Below are 21,952 nucleotides of genomic sequence, written 5' to 3'. Positions count from 1 at the left end.
CTGAGTCATCCAATCAGACTTGGAATGAGTGTTTCTCCAATATATTATAGGGTAGAGGTGGTGTAGCTCATCACGCCATAGCTGTGCAGATATCCTCATTGTACGGAGTACAGTGCATACCCTAGCTCGACGGAGTAGTTACCCGGGCCCTGTTGGTCATACCTTCGGACTACTAGGAGCGCTCCGTGCTGCACTAGTGATCAGAATCAGCATCAGGATCAGATCTATCTGCTGCTGCTGAAGATAAGGCTCTGACGAGACGAATAAGATGGAGGGGCGTAATCGCGCGGACGATCGACGCATGGCTGAAGTCTGACCATCTACTTTTGTTATCGGCTAATTGCCCACCTATTGACAAGGATTGTTGACGGTATAAGTAGGAAGGGATATCAACTTAATAATTTCACATCGGAATGAACTTCAAAACTTGCTACTTGGAGATATAAAAACAGACGATGCCTCCCGTTTTCCCATTCCGCCATTTTTCGATTCCTCGCTGATGTTGCACAAACAAACGTCCACACCGCCGTTGACTGAGTTGGATATCTCAGATCACATATCATGCAAGGTCTTATACCCTGTCTCGATCAGGCTACGAGGTCCTCTTGCATCACCTCCGATGTGCCAATAAAATAGACCGCCCAGTTTCGTCTTTGTCGCAAACTTGGCCTTCTGTTGCACCGTCTCCGGGGTGTCGTATGTGACAAACCCGCCATCGCCGCCAATGCACCAGGCAGCGCCGGACTTTTCATCGTAATACTCTTTTGCACCAGGCCGCGGTAGGTCGCAGTAGTCGAAGACACCATCCTCCCCTCCACAACCACTGTAACGCTGACCGATGTGGTTACTGCCTAGGAAAGAGCGACCGTACGCCGGGATCCCGAGTAGAATCTTCTTGGGGTTGACGCCTTGCGCGATTACGTACGCGACGGCCGACTGACACGAGATTGCCCCTGTTGGGTCTCTAGATGGGCTATAGAGCTGCGACTGGTGTCCTGTTTCGCTGGTCCACGGCCCGGAGAAATCATACGCCATGATGTTGATCAAGTCGACATGGTTCTGCGCCTTGCACAGATCTATATTTCGCAGGGCCCATTCACCAGCTGGAAGGCATGTGGCTAGCACATAACGCGGTGAAGGTAGGACTTCACGCAACCGAGCGAGCAGACGGACATAGTCTGAACCCTCGGCGGGGCTTGAAGGGTGCTCCCAATCGACTGCAGGTCGTCAGCATCATATCCTGAACGGCTCGAACGTACGGTGCTACATACTGTCAATCCCATCGAGTCCGAACTCATCTACGAGTCCCTTCGCGGTCCGTACAAAGGTCTCCAGACGGGTTTGACTCCGAGCTACAGCGGCAAAATTTTCGCTTCCCTTGCCTCCTCCTCCGACTGATAGGATGACCTTCATCTTCGAGTATTGTGCTTTGAGTTGGGTGAATGCACGGAGGCAGCCATTGGTGCCGTCGACAGGCATCTGAGAGTCGGCCCATTCATCGCTCAACTGCATAAACAACTTGTCAGCGGGGTAAGAATAAAATGATGGAAAGAAGAGAGAAGCAGTGAAGGACAGAAGAAGAAATATCAAGTCCGGGTTGGGGATTCACATAAACTGTGCCGTCTTCTTTGACCCTAAATGAAAGAAAGACATAATGGTTAACATTTGTATCTACCTAGACCAGGCGATTAATCGCTTCGGCTGTGTGTATGACTAGTACCAAGCAAATGCATAGAAGATGTGAGAGATGAATCCCAATCTCAAGGACGAGGGAGGCTGTTTCCGATAGATCCTCCAATTCGCATAGTAGGCTGCGTTCATGAAGAACGGGACTTCATACGAGCTGCTGAAATTGTTGGACCGCTGTGCCGCCTTACGACGCCAGTGGGGAAAGATGGATCCGGAGAACATAATGCGATGAAGCTCGGCAGGGTTGCCGCCGGGTCTGTAGTATTCTCACAGATCGACGAAGAGGCTGAAAAGGATTTACGGGAATACAGAAAATCATTCGAAAATCATTCGAAGTGAGGTTGAATATATGCAACTGAGGGAGTAAGAAGCAGCTGCCAAAACTGTTGACAGTGTCACGTGTGGAAAGTCCTTTTTGGGTCTGACCTGTTTCTTCCCTGGGGTCAATAAAACTCCATCAGAGTCATACAATTACGTTGACGAGAAGTGCTAATGGACGACAGGAACGGAGAAACCCCTCGATGCAGCGGCCGAAAAGGCAACCAATGGGTAACGCTCCTCCATGCCAGTAAAAGCCCTCAAGCATCCGAAATCGCTTGCTTGATCCGTCGAAGTTCGTTCGAGTCTAGATGCAAAGAGCTTTTGACTGTCAACGAGCTACTGCGAAGCATGACACTCGACACGTACAGACATTCATGCGGCGGAGTATAGGTAGCCGGCCTTCACCTCCACACTTCGCCGATTCAATCTCCTTAGGTCGCAAACATTAATCTCACAGGAGACTCAATGCATGCGTCAATGCGGCGAGAGCTTGCAGAAAAGGGTTAGAGTACTGAGTTGATCCATCGAATCAGCATACTCAGGCAACATGGAAATCCTCATCGTGACTTGGTCCAGTAGGGTCCAAACGCCCCGGATGATCATGTCTAGCCCCGCCTTTTTAGACCCAGGTCCAATGGCTCCCCGAGAGATCAAAGCTTAGTGGAGGCATTTATTATTGGGTATCCTGAAAGCTTCGTCAATTTCTGCTGGATTCAGCTCTGTAGAGCTGGGATGACTCGTCTTGGCTTCTCCCGGTGAGAATCTGACCACAGGTATTGCATTTATATTCTACTGGTGGCAATATCCATTGTCTAGAGACGAGACCCAGCTGGCCTCATTTTTGGACCCTGGGGATCATTTCGCTCGCAGTACTGTTAATCTTAGCTTGGTAGGGAAAGACAGTACATCATGCTCATGTAGGTCCTTAATATCCTCACGGGTGCACCTCTATGACTTTTGGCCAAATTTCGAGGTACTCGAGCTCGTGGCTTTGGCAAAGGTAACCGAGAATCGAAGACCATGTGAAAGATGTTATTTTTGTTCCCGTTTCTCCTTAGCTCCCACAAGCCGCCTCGTATTTGCTTTTTGCTCCTTCTGGCTGCTCGGGGACGATACAAGCCTCAAACTAGATCTGATTCCCCGGGTGACTGACAAACCATTAGCACAATCATAAGCCATCCTTGTTATTGAATATAAACAGATCTCGGAGCCCAGCAACCGAACTTATACCGATAGAAAGGCCATGCATGATATTCTCAAGGTGCATGCAAGGAAGAAGAGATGGTGGAGCAAATTTGACAGAGTGTTCTGTGGGGGGGTCCCTCCATTGTACTTCGTACTTATGTTGGGCTTGTTAGCAGGCGGCCAGGCGACACCATACGCATACGGGGCCAGAGTTTAAAAATCAACCACAACACTTCTGTCCGTCTCCACAGTGAAGAGAAGAGCCGAGATGATCGGATGAACTTGGAGCTAGATACGGAACAAAGAATCTACATGTCTCCTAAAGCGACTGAGGTTGAGACAGTAGAAGGTTCCCGTCTTCTCATGAGACCAACCAATGAATAGGTAGCAATGGCCGAGATACCATACTGTATTTCTGGCCGGACATAGCACAGACCTCTGGTTAAATGACTGCCCCTTGTACCCTATATATGCACCTTTAGCTACCCATATTGACTTCGCACTTTGAAATCGCCAAAATCGACCATATGCAGGGGGAATTGTCTCCCACGGGACAATGTGGGTTATATTGGCTGCCTACTCCTCAGAACGGGGTAGAGGTCAATGGTGTCGTTGTTTCACAGCGAAAACCACAAGACTATCTCATACAGTGTTACATTTGTTGATGCATCAGCATAGCAAAAATGAATAGACTATTATTTTCTTTACTTGAGTTTCAGTCAGCTCATGTCATCGCGGATTGCTAACTGACTACGGAGTTACCGGATCTGCTCCGATGTTAGTAATGCTGTTTGCCACCGCCTGTCGTATTAGTACTAGCTTATTAATGCCTCAGGCATCAAAGTTGGCAGTGATATGATTATCCTTGACTGCCTTAGTTATTTCACTTTTACAACTATTGAATTCTACCAACTCTTCTCCCTCTGGTCATTTTGAGTGGCATCACAGGACTTAACGTCAAGGTGACTATCAAGACTGGGCAGTCATAATAGGAGCAGGATTTCGTTGAACGCATACCGTGGCCATCGAGCCTGGTGAAACCCGCCGATCACTCATTCAAATTCATGTCTTGCGAGCTATAATCCACCATGACAGCAGACGTCAAATCGGCTGCGGCACGGATTCTATCCACTGATAGCTCTCGAGATCCGAGCTACAACAACTTCTCCTTCACTCCCTTCCTCCGCAACAGCTTCGGTTTTGGGCTCGCGAGCGATGTACCCGTCTGCAAAGCCTACAGTGAAGGGCATTGCCCCTTAGGACCAGCCTGCCCAGATCGGCATCCCACACCCTCGCGGGTAACGACGTCGACAACAACAGCGTCCGGGCTGGCGCCTTCTACAACGCATGGCTCCCTAGTCTGCAAACACTTCCTCAAGGGGCTCTGCAAGAAAGGTCTCAAATGCGAATATCTCCATGAATACAACCTCCGCCGCATGCCGGAATGCCAGTCCTTCTCGCGATCAGGCTACTGTCCCAACGGCGATGATTGTCTATACCAGCACGTGCGGGAACAAGCGCGATTGCCGCCCTGCGAGAACTACGATCAGGGCTTCTGCGAGCTGGGCCCCTTGTGCGCCAAGCGACATGTTCGGCGACGACTCTGCAAATACTACTTGGCGGGATTCTGTCCGGAGGGTAAAGCGTGCCCCGATGCTCATCCGCGCTGGTCGGAGAATCTCCCCAAACCTACCATGAGAGTTGAAAAGACCGAGGAGGAATTGGAGCGGGAAAGGGCTCTCATCCGAGAGGAGCAGGAGAGAGAGAAGGAAAGGGAACGAGAGTGGAGGAGCGAGCGTGGCCGTGGAGGTGGCTTCATGCGCGGCCGATATCGAGCACGCGGACGGGGGTAGAATCAAGCTGTCTGTATCCGGCATGGGGGTTTACTTACGGCTCTTATGGAAGTTGGCTGGTTTCGCATACTTTTAGAAGCTTTTGCAGGTGGTCAAGATACCCAATTTGAAGTTATAAACTGTGTTAATGGCGTATATGCTCATAGTATTAATGCAGTAGAGTTTCTGAAGGATTGTAATGCTCTCTTCTGCCCTGATGTGGTAGGTTAATACCACCACAACCGTAGGAAAATACTACCGGTAGATTTTTGCGTTCGTTTTAACATGGTTGACTTCTTTGAGTAAGGACAAGGGAGATCAAAAGTTTAATGTATGACATCATGACTAGCTGGACGATGGTCAATTGCAACGTACTCTCATGTCCTTCAGCTTATCATCAGCTCCATAATCGGCATTCTTGATAAAGTCTTATTAAGGAATCATTCAGCAATGCGGTCGGGAAGACCACTGCTCGAAGATTCCAAAGAATCAGGGCATTTGTAAGGTGTTGTCCTCTGGATTCAATCCCGCAGCGAATCTTTGTCAGAAATGCGTAAGAATCATCTAACGGGGCACCATGTCAAGGGACAGTTTCTGATTGGCTTTTGGGACTAAATGGTGGGCCCTGGAATGGTAAGACTGGTTCGCTGATTGACAGCGGAGCATGAGAGACGGGTCCTGGAATGGTGCAATCGACGAATCAGCGTGCCTTTCTTTTCAGCGACGGGGTCTCTGTAATCGATTACGGATGCAGCAGTGAAGGATGGCATAATCCAGATCCCAAATCCTTAGTGAGGGGCACTAGTACTGGAGGGTACCTTAGAGGAGTCGAGAGCTTCCTCCATTCGCATATATATAAAGCCTCTGCAAAGGCCCTCTGTGATTTCACAACAGACAAGTCTCTACTTCTACAAACGTGTACTAGAGTATCCTGTTCGCTTCGGACACTTCCAATCAGTCACAATGGCTCCCAAGGTTGCTATCGTCTTTGTATGTGACCCTCCTTGACCCTTTGGCACTTAGCGCTTGCTAATTGGTCAACTGCGCAGTACTCCATGTACGGCCATATCTTGAAGCTGGCCGAAGCCGAGAAGAAGGGTATTGAGTCGGCTGGTGGCCAGGCCGACATCTTCCAGTATGTCTTTGATCTTCGGGGTTTACTCTAGTCGTGCAGTGATTGACCTGTATCTGTTTTTAGGATCGCTGAGACCCTTTCCGAGGACGTCCTCGCCAAGATGCACGCTCCTCCCAAGTCGTCTTACCCCGTCATCGAAGCCGACACTCTGAAGGACTACGACGCCGTCCTTTTCGGTATCCCCACTCGCTACGGTAACTTCCCCGCTCAGTGGAAGGCCTTCTGGGACAGGACCGGTGGTATCTGGGCCTCTGGTGGCTATTGGGGCAAGTACGCCGGTCTCTTCGTTTCCACCGGTACCCTCGGTGGTGGCCAGGAGTCGACTGCCATTGCCGCTATGAGCACCCTCGCCCACCACGGCTTCATCTACGTCCCTCTCGGCTACAAGACCGTCTTCCCTCAGCTCGCCAACCTGGAGGAGATCCACGGCGGTAGCGCTTGGGGTGCTGGTACTTTTGCTGTAAGCTATCTTTTCCCTCGTTCGTCTCGATCAAGCGAGGCTTGTTACTGACTCCTGTCATCTAGGGTGCCGACGGCTCCCGCCAGCCCACTGAGCTGGAGCTCTCCATCGCCGAGGCCCAGGGTAAGGCTTTCTACGAGACCGTCGCCAAGGTTAACTTTGCGTGACTACATGGTGGCGAGGAAGTGAAGCCTGCAGCGGCAGCACAGCAAGCCAAGACTGAGGCCGCTCCCAAGCCTGCGCAGAGTGGACAGGACAATGGCCAAGGCACACAAGGGGCGAAAAAAGAGAAGAGCAAGGAGGGACCTTGTGGTCTTCCCAAGTGCACTATCTCGTAGTTAATTTCGATATATACCCCTTTGTTCTTTGTCATGCTGTCTTGTTCTTCTTTGTTGCAAATGGCGTCATTGGATTGGGAGGTCAATACCTGCAATAGATATATATGTATGTGGTTATTTTAAAAGATATCCATATATACGCATTAATGGATTACGCAGATCAACTCGAGGATCTTGATATTAGAATGTTGGAGGGATCAGTGGACAAGCTTGCCTGAAGCTTGTCAAGGTACTTGTATCAAATTGTTAAAGCAGATAGTACCACAACACACATTCCCCGCAAAATCCTTGAAAAATAAAAAGAAAGAAGGAAGAAGATGAAGAAGAAGAAGAGCAATAGGGGAGAAGGAGCAATCATTAAATATCAGCAAAGGTGGCTACCTCCAGATAGCATATGTAACTTCAATACCATAATTACATCGAAATATTGACTTGCAATGTGGCCGCAGTGTAACAGACTGGTAACAGCGTAACGGGCGATGACGATAGAGCTCCGCTGCCTTTGCCCGCCTTTGAATAATCACCTCCACTGGAGCTCTCACACCTCACACCTCACAACTTACTTGCTACCTTCCTCGCTCAATCGTCTCCGTTGAGCGAAAACCAGCCAACAACAAGCTGATTCTTCGCAGTTCTTCCCGGCACGAGCTTATGAGATCACAGTACTCCCAACAACCATCCCAATACGCCGACCGATTTCTCTTCCAAACATGGCGGCTGCGCGGCCGATCATCCTCAGATTTGAGAGCCGCAACGGCCAGTTTCGCCTCAGTGTCAGCCCGCAAGAGCAGTTTCCTTCACTACAGGAGAAGGTATGCCTAATCATCTGTGGCCAGTATAGCATAGAGTTCACAGTTGCTGACTCTATCTTCGTCAGATCCTAGAGAACCTCCCCAAAGATGTTGAACCTTCCTCGCTCGTGCTGTCCAACAAACCCATCGGCACTGGCGGTCAAGAAAGACAGATGAAGGATCTCGCTGGGATCTCGATTGAGCAGGTCGGTTTGAAGTGAGTATATTCGGCAGTGGTGTACTTGGCTTTGGCTGACGGCTGTTGGCTCAAGGCACGGTGACAAGCTCTTCATTGGCTACCAGGATAAGCAAGTATCGCAGGCTGCTCCAGGGCACAAGCACGTCGCGGCAGATGTATCACGGCGTCTAAACGGAGCACCGGTGCCAGAAACAGAGACTGTCACATTTCACCCTCCCACCTCCCCATCCGCGACGATCAAGAATCCCTGGGAAGTTGTGCAACAATCGCAGCTGGACGATATGCTGGACAAGAAGGACGGGAAAATTTACCGTCCCCATGATCCGAAGATGTGTAAACATGGCCCCAAAGGCATGTGTGACTACTGCATGCCGCTCGAGCCCTACGACCCCAAGTACCTAGCGGAGAAGAAGATCAAGCACCTATCGTTTCACTCATACATGCGGAAGGTCAATGCAACCACCAACAAAACCGAACTGAAGAGCTCGTTCATGCCACCTCTCAATGAGCCGTACTACCGAGTACGGCGCGATTGTCCCTCTGGTCATCCGCCGTGGCCTGAAGGGATCTGTACCAAGTGTCAGCCCAGTGCGATTAGTCTGCAGCCGCAGGAGTTCCGCATGGTCGACCACGTGGAGTTTGCTTCGCCCGACCTGATTAACTCATTGCTTGACTTCTGGCGGAAATCGGGCGCTCAGAGGTTGGGTTTTCTGTACGGCACATACGAAGAATATACCGAGGTACCTCTGGGTATCAAGGCGGTGGTACAGGCAATCTATGAACCACCACAGGTGGATGAAATAGACGGGATAACGCTCCACGAGTGGCCGAATGAAAAGGAGGTGGATGAAGTAGCTCGTCAATGTGGACTCGAGAAAGTCGGCGTCATCTTCACGGATCTGCTCGATGCGGGACGCGGAGACGGTTCGGTGGTATGCAAGCGACACATCGACTCGTACTACCTATCGTCACTGGAAATTACCTTCGCATCTCGGATGCAGGCAAAACACCCTAAGGCGACAAAGTGGAGTCGAACCGGCCGTTTTGGCTCGAACTTTGTGACGTGCGTGCTCAGCGGTGACGAAGAGGGTGCCATCACTGTCAGCTCATATCAGGCCTCTATCTCCGCTGTTGAGATGGTGAGGGCGGATATTGTTGAACCATCCGCCGAGCCCTCCGTCATGCTGGTGCAGTCGGAAGACGAGGATACGGATAACAAGTCGCGGTACATCCCCGAGGTTTTCTACCGGAAGATCAACGAGTACGGCGTGAGTGCTCAGCAAAACGCCAAACCCAGCTTTCCTGTCGAGTACCTACTAGTCACCCTGACCCATGGTTTCCCTACCGAGGCGTCTCCTATGTTTTCTGCGAGCACTTTTCCCATTGAGAACCGGGAAGTCATCGGCGAGAGTCAGGAGTTACGCCATGTCGCGAAGAAGCTGGTATCCCACGGGGATCCAGACAAGGCAATTCGGGAAGTGTCAGATTTCCATCTTCTGTGCTTCCTGCATTCGCTATCCATGTTCAGCAAGGTAAGTGTGGCGGTATCGGTTCGCTGAATCAGCTTGAGCCTCGCTTCACAAGCCTTTGGCCACTGTTCCTAACATATGGACTTCCAGGAGGAAGAAGCACTGCTGTGCCGCGTCGCGACGACCCATGATCCCACAGAGGGGCTGAAGCTGCTAAACACCCCCGGCTGGGCGACCCTGGTTACTGTTCTTCAGGAAAGTGGTGAGCGCCCCCCTAAGCGCCCCTGGCTAAACCCCGCCGATCCTCCACGCCCATTGTCCCAACAAGGGAAACGTCATCTTTCCTCTAGACCTGAATCTCCCAAGTCAGAGAGTGAACAGCTTGCTAAGAGGTTCAAGGGAGCTAGCCTAGAGTGACCGCTCGATAGCTCGATGATTTCTCCGCCGCCACCCTGGATCTGAACCCCCTGCTTTCTGGCCAAGAAACAGCCTTTGGCTCGTTGTCCCGCGGCGAGGAGGATATCTACAACATCCTTTGCCTGCCACTGCCCTCTTCCTCGTTCACCCAACCTTCAACCGTTGCCGCCCTCTCGACGCTCCGTCCCAAACCCTCTGTCAGCCAATGGCGTATATGACTCCATCAAGCATTTCCCGCGCCTTCAGCATATGAAGACGGTCTACATCTATAGCCTTGTGCATCATCGCGATGACATCCGTCGCATCATCTCGGGCCTTACTGGTTAAGAAAGGCTTGGTTCCCTTAGCCTCTGGTGAAGACAAAATGGTTTCTCGTTCTGGGGAGTTAAGTTCTAGATAGAGGTCAACCAATATACTGCATCTTCACATTTGAGAACCCATTAGCCCTCATATAAAGGTAGAACAAGATTAGAGCTGCGAAGTGTTTACTATACGGCAAGTAATACACAGAGAAAGAAAAATTTGATGAGAGAGCCGCTTTCCAAGCATAAGCAGCCAAAATGTGGCCGAGGACGTCTAACTAAAGCGATTCTGGGATACATAGACAGGGGAATATCAACATATAAACAACCAATTGTGGAAAACAGTGAACCGCCACATTCTTTTCCCAGATACATAATCAACCCAAACCATAAATTTCATGTGATCATCAAGCATTCGCGGGTGAAGAGGGTCGTTCGTGTGCATGAAAAGGGGAAGGGAAATCAGGGATGTCGATAGAACCAAGGGGTCGAGAGGATACGAATTCCAACGCTTGCATGAGCTAGACAATATTTCATTATTCCGGGTGAAGAAAACAAGGGCGACGAGACAGTGACATCGAAAAGAGGGTAAAGGCGGGAAAATTAGCATACTGCAATAGTGCACTACACTTTCTGTACAATGATAACGAGGCCGGTAAGCACTCCAGTCACTCCGTCCAGGATGTTCAATCATGTGAAATCAACACTTTGTTGTCTTTCTTGCCGAGCTCGAGCTCTTTCCGCTCGTCTTCGGCGGCGATTGTTTGCATAGTCGCCACTGGCATCGGTGCCGGTAAATGTGCCCGGGGACCCGATGCTGCCGTAGGGCAAGCTGGAGGGTACAGGGGGAGGTGGGGAGAAAACTGACTCGAGGGCGGGACAAATGATGGGGGAGGAGCAGCTCCCAAAGGAGAAGCAGAACCGGCTGCAGCCGCGGCCGCCTGCTGTTCACGTTGGATTTGTTCCTGCTGCTGACGCTCGAGTTCCTCCACCCGGCGCCATCGATCGTAGCTACCTTCGTTTCCCGATAAAGAACTCGCGCTTCCGGCGCGACGACGTGAATTTCTCCTCTCCCTTCGTCGTGCTTCACGACTGGCGGCGGCTTCTTCCTCGGTCAGTCTCCTCAGAGTGACGTGCCGGCCGTCATTGTGCATCTTCACTTTGACTGACACAGGTGGAGATTCCACATGGTCGTCCCGCTGTCTACTTGTGCTGCGCTGACGGCGATGGCTGGACGAGGCATCCATGGCCGCCGCTCCGGCTGCCAGACCAGTGGCCACCTCCGGCAGCTCATGTCGAGACTGGACGGGAGTTGGCATCTCTGAGATTGGCTCTTGGTGAATTGGCGGGGCAGGAGGGGCACCGGAATGTGGCACGTCGACGGGTCCAGGTGTCGCGGGGCCGGCAGATATAGCGGATTCGCCGTGCAGAGGCCCATGCGGTGGGCGGGTCATGTCAGTCGATGAGAGATCGGTAGCGGTGTAGGAATCGGCCCGTCTGTGCTTTCGTGGGTAGAAGCCGTCTCCTGTGTATCGCCGCTTACTGTTTGCTCGAGCGATTCTCTCCTCTTCTATATCATGACGGCGCATCTCCTCCACGCGCCGTTGCTCGTCATCCTTATTCCGACGCTTAAAGAGCCCCGGAGAGCCGCGAAAGCTCCAGCACCGAACAATGCGTTACGAACTCCATGAGACGGCTGTGGCTCTGGCTCTGTCAGATATGTTGTATTGTAATAATAAGACGATCCCGGACTTTGTGGTCTACTGGGGGTCTGCTTGGCGGTCTGCTTGGTGGCCGATTGAGAGGAGTCTGATAGCTTGGTTCTGGCCGTCGTCCGTCCTCCAACCTACTCATTGTGGCTTCTGTCATACTATCAGTTCGTGTATGCGCCCGACTATAGCGACCGGATTCCGTATCACTATCTCGATCGCGCCTTCTGTCGAATAATCGTTTAACGAGAAGCGCACCACCACCGATAGCTCCTATTTTGAGAAGCTTGCTCCCCCAGCCACCGCGGCGTGACTCCTCTTCGGAGTACTTGTCTTCCGAATAAGACATCTGGGAGTCTTCGTGACGTTCTTTCGGGCGTGAACGGCGTCGGAAAAGCTCAGCCAGACCCGCTCCTGCCGCTCCTGCCGCGGCCATGCGGCCAAAGCTGCTATGACGCCGATCTTCGACGCCTGAAGGGCCTGAAACGTAGCTGTGCCGAGCGTCATATTCACTTCCTGTGGGATATCCCTCAGAATCGTACAGGTACGAGAGAACGAAGAATGTTGCCAGAAGTGCGAAAGCAGCTATTGAGTATAGGATGAACAAGGATTTTGGGGAGCCGTAAAGGGTGAGTCCCAGAGGAATCTGCACTAGACCTAAGATCGCAAGAGCACGACCAATCCACCGATGGATCTATGGGCAAATTAGCTGAACGGTGCCGAGGTATAAAAAGACAATGGCTTTGTTTGTCGCAACTCACAACTAGCTTCAGCGGAACATGGTATCTTTTCCGCTTACTCTCAATCTTGTGCACGAGATACCCCCATAATACCTGGAAAATAACCATGACGTAGATCGCTAGCCCTATGCCATGATGAGGGTTCGTGAGACTTCTCTCAGGCCCGACAGCAAACCATCCGAGGACAAAGACCACAGTGCTCAGTAAGAGTGTCAGAACCTGGAACCAGACATGAAGTTTAAAAGCCCAGAAAGGGCTCCATCGCGAATAATATCGTATGATTAGGACGGATATGGGCACCAAACCGAGGAACACGATTGTTGCAATGACACCATGAGCGATTATCAACGTGCGGTACTGGGGCATATCTCGGAACCGGTTCCCCATGCCTGGAATGTATGTCAGAAAAAGCTTGACGTTCACACAAAGTATGCGACTCCACTCACCGTTGTATCGCATAGTCTCAAAGTTCACGCCCATCAAGTTGGGTAGAAGAAACGTATCGCGACCCGAGTCCCATGTTCCATCTCCGACATGCAATGTATTGGAGGCATACGTGCTGCTCCCCGGAGGCGTGAGGTCCGAATTTGACGACATGATTTCCGTGCGCACCCCTTCGCGACAGCGGCCTTCGAGACAAGGGAATGCCAGAACCACCAAGGAGATCTATTTAGATCCCCCACTCCGAAGAATGCACCATGCGCTTAAAGGAAGCACAATAGAAGCGTGATGACGGTCGCCTGTGCCTGTCGATTAGATTACCAGACCCAAAATGGAAGACGTTTAAGCTTCTGTAGAAATGTCGTGGATGGAATATTTACTTCTGTATACTCGTGAGGCTGGCGGTGAGGAGGATCAAAGCGGGGACAAGACGGTAGAATGAAAAGGCTGGAAGGAATACCAAATATGGTCTCAGACAAAACGGCAGAAAGGAAAATATGCAAGATAAAGGATCTTACCAGAATCAGTGTCAATGAAGCAATACTGACAATAATAATAATCAGCCTCTGGAAGGGAGCAGATGGCTGGCTGCTGGGGCGGCTGAAGGAGTAAGCGTCCGATCAGCATAACAACTGTTTGCCGATTCGGGTTTAGTGTGCCAACTCATATCCCCGAGCAACCAACCGCTGACTCAGCGACAGTTATCTACACCGCCTGCTATTTATGGATCTGTCGTGTGCCTAGGTTATCTTATGATTCTTATCAGCTGGACCCGTGGGTCAGTTGGCGATGGTCCTCAGTCCCTTGATTCTCATTGTCCCTTAAATCTTTTCGCATCTCAACGTCATTCTATTTCGTCTTTTCTATGATTCTTTTCAACGCAAGGCGAACTGTAGAGATATGTCTTCTCAGCTCGAGATCTTCGTGAGGGCTCTCTCTCGGTGAGTATCGATTATCCCCTGATACTACTGACATGTACTGATAAGCCGTTTATAGCCTGTTAGGATGGATATAGTATGTGACTGCGTGCTTCCAAGTCAATATGGGGCAGACATATCTCCTGAGAGGCTTCTATCCCCAAATACTGCCGGTTGCTGACCTAATGACCAAGTATGTTCTGCTGGTCGGCATCCTTTTATCCCCAGCCGATCAGTAACTTTCGACGACGTTCAACAGTCGGTTTGGCCATTGACTTTCCCACCATCAACGTCCTGGGCTTCGTCTGCTACACAGCATATACATCTGCCTTTCTTTACTCTCCTGTGATCCGGCGGCAATATGCTGCCCGTCACCCTTCGGATGAGGAGTCGACAGTGCGCTTCAACGACTTTGCCTTTGCCTCGCATGCTGTCATCCTCAGCACGTTAGTTTACACACAATTTTGGCCTAAGATCTGGGGTTTCAAAGTCTCTCGCTTCCAGACCGTTAGTAAACCGGTTCTTGGCCTCTTCTGGGGCTCCATTGCAGCGATAGCTATAGTAGTTTGCGTTGTTTTGGTTAAGAGCCCTGACGGAGGATATGACCCATCCACCTGGGCATGGATCGACGTGGTAAGTGGTTTGGCGATTTGAAAAGACATATAGGAGATTTTTGTCGATTCTGACTCCGCATTCTAGATTTACGCTTTGTCCTACGTGAAGTTGATCATCACCATTGTGAAATATGTCCCTCAAGCATGGGTCAATTATAAAAGAAAGTCCACAGAGGGGTGGAGTATCTCCCAGATACTTTTCGACTTGACTGGTGGGGTCCTTTCCCTTCTGCAACTAGTTTTGGATTCTTCGTTTCAGAGCGACTGGAGTGGTATTACCGGAAACCCCGTGAAGTTCTTATTGTCAAACGTGACCATTCTGTTCGATTTGGTCTTTATTGTGCAGCACTATATCCTTTACAGAGACTCCATGGAAGGCAAGATCAGTCGCCATCCGGACCTTGTCACTCCCCTATTGTCGGACCCAAGAGGTGCTAGCGCTTGACCATTTTCTACTTGATATATACCTACATATTATGCTCCTTTAGACAATAGCTCTACCGTACTTGCTCCCTTTGAACCTGCTTGGACCCGTCTGCACCACGAGCATATGTAGGCTCCTTCTGGTCAGCGTAATCAATAGAATTCTACGGGAAGAAAATCTGGTAAGGCCTCCTGGCTGCCAAACCCAACTTTAGCGGGACGGGAGGGAAAGAGTCAGCTGTCTCAGGGAGGGCAAGACAACAGTGAACTCTCTAGCATGACAAAAGACAAGCAATACCTTAAAGGCTTGTTGATACATCATGAACCTTGTTCTGCTGACACCGCTCTTTTACAGCCGCCCGGCGGGCTTTTCTGGGGCCGTTCCGTGTTTCCATTTTTATCCATTTTTTGCACAACATCTTCTCGGGAGGATAAGCACTGAAAAATAACAGAATGGGGTTGTATTGGAATCAGCGTTCGCTTGACGGGACTGTCACAGTGAATATGACTGCTATCTCTAGTTAAGGCAGGAACCAAGAGGATGTAAGACCAGGTAAGCGTATCCAGTCCAGTCACCAAGGTGCGGGGGCCTAATCAAGGCGCAATGCCATGCATGTTTTGGCTTAGGCACAGTGAGAAAAGCATATTCTCTTCATCTTTTCCTAATTGTGCTGCTGTTATGTTCATCGTTCACACCGCACGGAGCCGTGCATACCCAGGGATAGGGCCGAAGGTGAGACCCAAGTCCCGTGGCTCGCAGGTTTTGGCCCAAACAGGTATCTTAAGAGGCTCTAAGCCTCTGGCCGATCGGCCTGATCGACCAGGCAAAGGGCGTCTTCCACTTTGTGGAAGCCGATATCCTCTGTCAGCGAAAAAGTGTCGTCTGTTTAGTAGATCGCCTGTGACTAATTATAACTTCCAACATCTGAACCAGGTAAAGTCTTTCCCGACAGCTAAGACAATTGCCATGCCACTTGCTGATTGCACAGCGTTCCCGCACCTTAGCCCTACCGGACATCCAATAATGACCCCTGATTACCAGGACCACAGTGACTCGTCCATACTCGATGCCGGGAGTCCGTGTTGTCAACCACAGATCTCTCGAGCTGTGGTGCCTTTGGTGCGGCCGCCAGTGCGAATGAGAAGAGTCAAGACTAAACGACTAATCAGCGCTAACCGGTGTTCGGAACTTGATTCTGCTGTTATTGGCTCTTGTGCCAAGCCTCGTATACATCTAACTATATGCAGCCAAGTCCAAGCCCACAAGAAGGTTCGGGAGCCCTAGGTACCAAGCAGCGAACAACCGGTATGAAGGTATGTGTCTCAGCACAGCATCATACCAACAGATATCTCTCGCGGCCACTGGCTCATTATGAGCGTAAACCCCGACGCTATCTGGAGTTTGAGCCTACCTGGCCCTTCTCTCGTAGTTTCAACCTGCTGTGTGAATGGAAGAAATACAACATGAAGAACCCAGAAATAGGTATAATCGCACGTCGACAACCAATGGTATCGACTCTGATGACATCAACCGGCTCTATGCAGGTTTAAGAGTAGTACATGGACATTGTGAAGAGTCGACAGCTGCTAATTCAGTCGACTCTGTCAGCGTGCCGATGCATAACATAGCCACGTCTGACGTTGAGCAATACCATTCGGCTCTAATGAAGAAGCATTTCTGGGTATATCATTAGTCAAGGGAAAAAGAAAAGAAAATTAGGCCTCATACTAACTCGACTCATCTAGCACGGAGACATTCCGCTTCAACAATGCTGGATCGCATCACCAGTAACTATTTAACTGCAAGATGCCATGATCAACCTTTGCTTGGAAAACAAGAATTTAAATGACATCGCTTGATCCTGTGGTTTCCTTGAACGAAACAAGGATCAACTACAGCATTTCATACTGTGGCCCATGACAATATGACTTTATTCACTACGAACCACCAAACCGTCTTCGCCATGTCTTCGCACCAGTATACCTTCCCGGGTATGCACGATGTCTCCGAAACCTACCCATACCCCATGGGTCAAGCAGACAGCGAGGAAGACATGGACAGCTTCTACCTGGCCAGTCCCCCAGCGTCCTCATACACAGGCCTCGACTTCGAACCAGCCATGCCAGCCATGCCAACAAACCAAGCCTGCAACACCACCATGCTCGCACCCATGAGCGGATCCTACCTCCCCTACGGCGAGCAATGGACCTCCCAAGTCCCCCAACAGCAGCAGCAGCAGCAACAGCAACAACAACAACATACCGCCCCACCGACATCTACCCATCCTCAACAATGACATACACCCAGCAAAGAACAACCCCACTACCCTTAACCCAAACCCGCAAACCTACCTCTACCCGGACCCTTCAACAAACTCCAACCTCGACCTCGACACCAAAGACCTAACCAACTACGGCATCCCCAACCCCGACGGCTCCTGGCGCTGCGCCTACCCAGGCTGCACCTCGGCCGCGACGTTCCACCGCGGCTGCGACCTGCGCAAGCACTTCAACCGGCACCGGAAGCATCTGTTCTGTCGGCACGAGGGCTGTCCGCAGGCTGTTGCGGGCGGGTTCTCGAGCAAGAAGGACCGCGCCCGGCACGAGGCGAAGCATAACCCCGGGGTTGTGTGTGAGTGGCCCGACTGCGGGAGGGTGTTTAGCCGGGTTGATAACATGAAGGATCATGTGCGGCGGATTCATAAGAGGGGAGAGGTTGACTCTTGACTTTGACCTTGACTTTTTCTCAGGATGTGTATGTATGCATTTAGGGCGGGTTGGGTTTGGGTTGGTATTAGCGACGGATGTCATTGCGTGGGAGTCTCGACAATTGTTGCTATCGCGGCTGTTGTATTTGATAGACGAACTGTGTTCATCTTGTTTGCATTGATTCAAGTCGTATTTGGTTATATCATATCTTTGCATATACATGAAGATGAAAAGCTCGATTCCGTTCGATTCCAGGCCAAGATCAAGACGCCAAAGCTTCCAAACGAAAACAATGTATGTAGAGGCTAATGTGCAGCTCAGACAATAGAAACAGAAACACTCAACGCCGGCTATCGCAATCACAAGGCAAGTCCCCATTTCGGACACCACGCTGTACCCTATAGCGATGGAAGGATATATGCTAATACAAAACGAATGGCAGCATACAACGAACGCGAACGTAATTCTAAGAATATGGTATCATGTAAGGTACGACAAACAGGGACTCGGTAAGGGAATTCGTCAATGCATATGCAGGTTACACGAATGGGCGGTCGATCCTGGGTGGTGATGCGACGGGAGAAGGGGTTCCGACGGTCAGCATACTGAAGGAGAGTAAATATGAAGGATAATGCAGCGCATGAGCTACTGAGCTGTGGTCCGGCGTCGTCGGCCTCGAGTGCTGCCCTCGGGTCTTTGAGATAGCACTCGTCTGAGCTCGGGATCGTCCTTGCTCTTATCGACATGGTGAACTCGCACGTGTCTAGATTCTGTCAGGACCTGAAGGACGGCCAAGAACAGTAGAAGCTCACCTTTGAAGGTTATCTGGCCGGGGTATTTATGTTGCTGATCCGGACAGAAAGGGCATACATAACCTGGCGAATTATGGACAAGGCCATGTCGAATCATCTCATTCTTGCGTTTGAATCCTTTGCCGCCAACTCCTCGAGCACACCCTTCGACGGGACAAAAGTGTGGTCGATCTTGTGAATGGACATTTGCATGAGAGCTGCGAAAAAAGATGAGCCCATTTCTGTCAATACAACGAGGTTCATCTTGACTTACTTAAGCAAATATTGGGTCTGAAAAGGTGGCGCAGTGCACCCTGGATGCCGGCATTTAAACGTGCCTGGGGGAACCGGTGCGGTGGGCGGCGGGCCCGGATTGAAAGGCGCCCGTTCGCCCGTCGGCGTCTGATCAGTGGGAGTGGGATAGCTGGTTGCCGGACTCTTGACCGCCGATGGCGAAGGTTCATAATGTGGCGTTGTGAGATAGGTGATGTCGGATCGTGTATGCCTCCACTGGGATTGTTGCTGCGATGCTGGAGAGGACACAGCTGACATCCCCTTGGAGCTCGCAGGGGAAAGATGTGAGTAAGGACTAGGGGGAACCTGTGGTGGAGCAAACTGTCCTGGGCGTTGATGATCCCACGCTGGTTCATTCCTTGGTATTGAAGGAGGGGATGTGGAGACTGGAGGAAGAGAGTAAGGCCCGAGATCTCGGCCAAAGCAGTCTGTATCGACGGCAGGCTATGCTGTTGGTGGTTCTCTGGCGATTTGGCAATTGCTAATGGAGGAGACGTCTGGAGCGCTGGAAGTAAGGCTTGGACCGGTCCTTCCGAAGGTGATATTGCAAACTTTTTCAAGGGCGAAACAACGGGAGACTTGCGTTCGGCGGTTAAACTTGGGTGCCCCGGCGGATGTGATTCTTTTGGAGATGATACTTCGACTTTGATGCTGATTGGCTCGGTCTGTGACACAGGCGGTTCCAACAAGTCCTTGATCGATTGGGGCTGAGATGCGCTCTTGAGAGTCGGAGGTGATACCGAGTTTTCGGGCGGGTTAGACAACAAGAGTTGGAGAGCTCTCTCCGCCACTGACGAAGCCGGTTCCTGGAATTTGACATCTTCCCTTGCTTGAGGGTCAATTTTCGTCTTCTGCAGACTTGATTGACCATCTTCCCAGGGATCCCGAAGGCGCCGATGTTCTAACTCGTAAATGGCAATATCCGGGCGATTCGGATCTAGATGAGAGATCAGTACCGAGTCGCCCTCAGTTGTTTCGGGCTTGGATGTCGGCGACGGCTTACGGGGAAAGTCCGAAGACGTTCCCTCATCTCCAGGGTATTTAGCAGTAGCATCAGATTTAGAGAGCGAATCTTGGGTTAGAAATGGGGGCAGCTGCTCGTCGGGCTTATAATTGGGTTTCTGAACCTCTAGCCCGGGAGTGAGCCGGTCGTCATCTGGTTCGTATGCGTCGGTCATGGAGGCGGGCTTTGAGGGGGCATTAGGAAGCCCCTTCCTGATGGATTTCCGCGTCTATGGGTGCCTTTACCTCCAATCCACCTCTCTGTACCTGACTTGAGGGGAAAATTCGATTTCAAGCTCACTATCCCGCGACTGAGCGGAGCAGGTGAAGAGATAATCAAAGCACATAAGACAACAGTGCTTCCTCAGAGGGAATATCTATTGACATCGTTAGTACATGCGATTGACAGGAAAAGGATAGCATGTTAAACAACAGCTTATGAAACATTGAGCGGGTAGCCAATACAGCTGTTTGCTCAGAGCCAGTACGCAATTTCCGGGGAGAAAACCCCGCAGTAGATCATCGTCCATCTAAGAATCTGAACCAGACCAGAACTGATCTTGAGACTTTTGCATGAGGACTACGTTGACTAGCCAGAGAGAAAAAAGGCGAGATTTGCGTTATGGAGCAGTTCATCGATGATGGCGCCAATCCAAGCTCCACTTTCCCAGAAGGGGAATGCGGGAAAAACTGAAGCAATTTAAGGTAGGCTCACCTTTAGGAATTGGAAAGACCTCGTGGCTTGAAGCCTATCGGTGATTCCAGATGGGACTGATGATGGTTGCAGGAGCCGGTCACCTGCAGTGAGGCTCAGAAGAAGGCCGAATCGCACGGTCAATGGCGGAGATCGAATTGATATACCAGGCGCATCGGCTGGCTGGGAGTGCCAGAACAAAAATACCGAAGATGTGGACGAATGAAACGCGCAGGAGGAGGATGACAGAGCTGTTATGTTGGGAAGGAGGAGACAAACAAGGAATCTCACAGGGCGCAAAAAAGTCCAGAATCGTAGAAAAGCGGAGTCGCCAATGGGAGGAATAGTTGGGAGTGTTATTATAACGGCCGTGGAGCTGTGGACATGTGCTGGTGGTGACGACGCTGCAGTAGTGGGTTTCGTCGCAATAAGAAGAATAGGTGTGGTAGCAGTTGTAGAGGTACTTCGCAGGAGCAAAGCAACGTAGAAGCAGGATGCAGGTCGGGAAGGGTAATAAGAGTGCCAATTGTAACAACAATGACAGCAGTAGCCAAGTCGTGCGTGGCCAGAGGAAGGAAGATCAAATCAGAAATACCGATGATAATAAATAATGATCAATAATAGGAATAATTATCGAGACTATGGGCCTTCCAGACGATGAGGCTACTGCCTTTGAGCTAGTTAGCTCGAGCGGGAAGAGGTGACGCTGGCTTGGCGGAACGGTTGAAAAGGGTTTAGACTTAGGAATAATGGAGGAGAAAATGAGCAGAGAGAGGATCAGAGAGGAGGAGAGAAGGTTTAAGCGGTCAAAGGTAAATCCATGGACAGGCAATAGTTCCACAGACACCGATAGATAGAGATGATGACGAGGAGGAGATTGATGAGGATGAGGATGATAAGCACAACAATTATTATGATGGGGATGAAGACGAAGAATTGCAGGAAGTTAGCTGTTCTAGATTATCGCAAGCAAGCACTCCGAACCACGAATGCTTGGGTGAAATTCGCCCTATTTTCACTCTCTCCAATTTTAGTAAAATGTTGTCAGATTTTCGATCATTCGAGGGAGAAGGCAAAGGATGAGATGCGATGAGATAGGAGAGAAGATCATCCTTGAGAAGGGAAAAGAAGAGAAAAAGGTCGACGTCCTGACGCTCACACAGTGCTGGGTTAACTGTCTCCAGACGCGCCACAGACAGGCAAAGCAAAGTGGGGTTTGAGGCAGAGGACGGAATACAGTACGACTATTCCTTTATGGCGCAGGTAGGTATGGATTTCAATTTAGATGAATTTTAGTAGGGAGGGAGGGAGCAAGGTAGCGCTTGTCCACTGTCCAGTCATCTATGAGCCCCAGTAGGTACCTTAGTCTAGCTATCTAGGTATTAATACTAATGATTGACAGCAAAGTATGGCCATCAGTCATCATCATAATACCGCCTGATATTATTTTGAGCAAAACAATGCTAATCGTCCAGCACGA

General features: G+C 50.5%; 9 protein-coding genes across 9 annotated transcripts; 6 read left to right on the top strand and 3 right to left on the bottom strand.

Moving 5' to 3' along the window:
- Window positions 1-383: 383 nt before the first annotated feature.
- Window positions 384-1,717, bottom strand: P174DRAFT_445599 (glycoside hydrolase family 18 protein). Its single transcript, XM_024828380.1, has 2 exons — window positions 1,272-1,717; window positions 384-1,217 (listed from the first exon to the last, which is right to left on the bottom strand). The coding sequence occupies exons 1-2, from the start codon at window positions 1,510-1,512 to the stop codon at window positions 553-555; spliced, it is 906 nt and encodes a 301-aa protein (XP_024678298.1). The 5' UTR covers window positions 1,513-1,717; the 3' UTR covers window positions 384-552.
- Window positions 1,718-4,147: 2,430 nt separating this feature from the next.
- yth1 (cleavage polyadenylation factor RNA-binding subunit YTH1) lies at window positions 4,148-5,180 on the top strand. The gene has a single exon (XM_024828379.1). It carries the CDS (start codon window positions 4,284-4,286, stop codon window positions 5,046-5,048), a length of 765 nt encoding a protein of 254 aa, XP_024678297.1. The 5' UTR covers window positions 4,148-4,283; the 3' UTR covers window positions 5,049-5,180.
- Window positions 5,181-5,821: 641 nt separating this feature from the next.
- Window positions 5,822-7,164, top strand: pst2 (putative NADH-quinone oxidoreductase Pst2). The gene is made up of 4 exons (XM_024823739.1): window positions 5,822-6,017; window positions 6,077-6,162; window positions 6,226-6,622; window positions 6,688-7,164. The coding sequence occupies exons 1-4, from the start codon at window positions 5,991-5,993 to the stop codon at window positions 6,787-6,789; spliced, it is 612 nt and encodes a 203-aa protein (XP_024678296.1). The 5' UTR covers window positions 5,822-5,990; the 3' UTR covers window positions 6,790-7,164.
- Window positions 7,165-7,497: 333 nt separating this feature from the next.
- Window positions 7,498-10,219, top strand: npl4 (nuclear protein localization protein 4). Its single transcript, XM_024828378.1, has 5 exons — window positions 7,498-7,772; window positions 7,838-7,968; window positions 8,024-9,482; window positions 9,570-9,681; window positions 9,819-10,219. The coding sequence occupies exons 1-5, from the start codon at window positions 7,671-7,673 to the stop codon at window positions 9,824-9,826; spliced, it is 1,812 nt and encodes a 603-aa protein (XP_024678295.1). The 5' UTR covers window positions 7,498-7,670; the 3' UTR covers window positions 9,827-10,219.
- Window positions 10,220-10,828: 609 nt separating this feature from the next.
- Window positions 10,829-13,537, bottom strand: P174DRAFT_515739 (uncharacterized protein; the record flags this gene model as incomplete). The annotated part of the gene is made up of 7 exons (XM_024832218.1): window positions 13,409-13,537; window positions 13,034-13,327; window positions 12,609-12,976; window positions 11,903-12,541; window positions 11,766-11,846; window positions 10,982-11,745; window positions 10,829-10,955 (listed from the first exon to the last, which is right to left on the bottom strand). The coding sequence occupies exons 2-7, from the start codon at window positions 13,182-13,184 to the stop codon at window positions 10,829-10,831; spliced, it is 2,130 nt and encodes a 709-aa protein (XP_024678294.1). The 5' UTR covers window positions 13,185-13,327; window positions 13,409-13,537.
- Window positions 13,538-13,875: 338 nt separating this feature from the next.
- Window positions 13,876-15,094, top strand: P174DRAFT_445593 (putative L-cystine transporter). Its single transcript, XM_024828377.1, has 3 exons — window positions 13,876-13,969; window positions 14,025-14,578; window positions 14,645-15,094. Exons 2-3 carry the CDS (start codon window positions 14,141-14,143, stop codon window positions 15,002-15,004), a joined length of 798 nt encoding a protein of 265 aa, XP_024678293.1. The 5' UTR covers window positions 13,876-13,969; window positions 14,025-14,140; the 3' UTR covers window positions 15,005-15,094.
- Window positions 15,095-15,505: 411 nt separating this feature from the next.
- On the top strand, window positions 15,506-16,349 carry P174DRAFT_304617 (uncharacterized protein). The gene has a single exon (XM_024821630.1). The coding sequence runs from the start codon at window positions 15,587-15,589 to the stop codon at window positions 16,265-16,267; it is 681 nt and encodes a 226-aa protein (XP_024678292.1). The 5' UTR covers window positions 15,506-15,586; the 3' UTR covers window positions 16,268-16,349.
- Window positions 16,350-16,907: 558 nt separating this feature from the next.
- P174DRAFT_498248 (putative C2H2 transcription factor) lies at window positions 16,908-17,807 on the top strand (the record flags this gene model as incomplete). Its single annotated transcript, XM_024830906.1, has 2 exons — window positions 16,908-17,198; window positions 17,296-17,807. The coding sequence occupies 2 exons, from the start codon at window positions 16,908-16,910 to the stop codon at window positions 17,707-17,709; spliced, it is 705 nt and encodes a 234-aa protein (XP_024678291.1). The 3' UTR covers window positions 17,710-17,807.
- Window positions 17,808-18,336: 529 nt separating this feature from the next.
- P174DRAFT_464108 (uncharacterized protein) lies at window positions 18,337-19,954 on the bottom strand (the record flags this gene model as incomplete). Its single annotated transcript, XM_024830348.1, has 5 exons — window positions 18,337-18,454; window positions 18,504-18,516; window positions 18,549-18,700; window positions 18,757-19,134; window positions 19,164-19,954. 5 exons carry the CDS (start codon window positions 19,952-19,954, stop codon window positions 18,337-18,339), a joined length of 1,452 nt encoding a protein of 483 aa, XP_024678290.1.
- Between the last annotated feature and the right edge of the window lie 1,998 nt (window positions 19,955-21,952).

The sequence above is a fragment of the Aspergillus novofumigatus genome (assembly GCF_002847465.1).
Source record: "Aspergillus novofumigatus IBT 16806 chromosome Unknown P174scaffold_9, whole genome shotgun sequence".
Lineage (NCBI taxonomy): Eukaryota > Fungi > Ascomycota > Eurotiomycetes > Eurotiales > Aspergillaceae > Aspergillus > Aspergillus novofumigatus.
Note: the sequence above shows the minus strand (reverse complement) of the source record. Positions and strands in the feature narration are given on the sequence as shown.

Coding starts and splice junctions, on each gene's coding strand:
- P174DRAFT_445593 (XM_024828377.1), top strand. CDS start 14,141: ATGTTCTGCTGGTCGGCATCCTTTTATCCCCAGCCGATCAGTAACTTT. Junction 14,579..14,644: donor CCTGGGCATGGATCGACGTG/GTAAGTGGTTTG, acceptor TCCGCATTCTAG/ATTTACGCTTTGTCCTACGT.
- pst2 (XM_024823739.1), top strand. CDS start 5,991: ATGGCTCCCAAGGTTGCTATCGTCTTT. Junction 6,018..6,076: donor CCAAGGTTGCTATCGTCTTT/GTATGTGACCCT, acceptor TCAACTGCGCAG/TACTCCATGTACGGCCATAT. Junction 6,623..6,687: donor GGGGTGCTGGTACTTTTGCT/GTAAGCTATCTT, acceptor CCTGTCATCTAG/GGTGCCGACGGCTCCCGCCA.
- npl4 (XM_024828378.1), top strand. CDS start 7,671: ATGGCGGCTGCGCGGCCGATCATCCTCAGATTTGAGAGCCGCAACGGC. Junction 7,773..7,837: donor TTCCTTCACTACAGGAGAAG/GTATGCCTAATC, acceptor TATCTTCGTCAG/ATCCTAGAGAACCTCCCCAA. Junction 7,969..8,023: donor ATTGAGCAGGTCGGTTTGAA/GTGAGTATATTC, acceptor TGTTGGCTCAAG/GCACGGTGACAAGCTCTTCA.
- P174DRAFT_445599 (XM_024828380.1), bottom strand. CDS start 1,512: ATGCAGTTGAGCGATGAATGGGCCGACTCTCAGATGCCTGTCGACGGC. Junction 1,218..1,271: donor CGGACTCGATGGGATTGACA/GTATGTAGCACC, acceptor GACGACCTGCAG/TCGATTGGGAGCACCCTTCA.
- yth1 (XM_024828379.1), top strand. CDS start 4,284: ATGACAGCAGACGTCAAATCGGCTGCGGCACGGATTCTATCCACTGAT.
- P174DRAFT_304617 (XM_024821630.1), top strand. CDS start 15,587: ATGCCATGCATGTTTTGGCTTAGGCACAGTGAGAAAAGCATATTCTCT.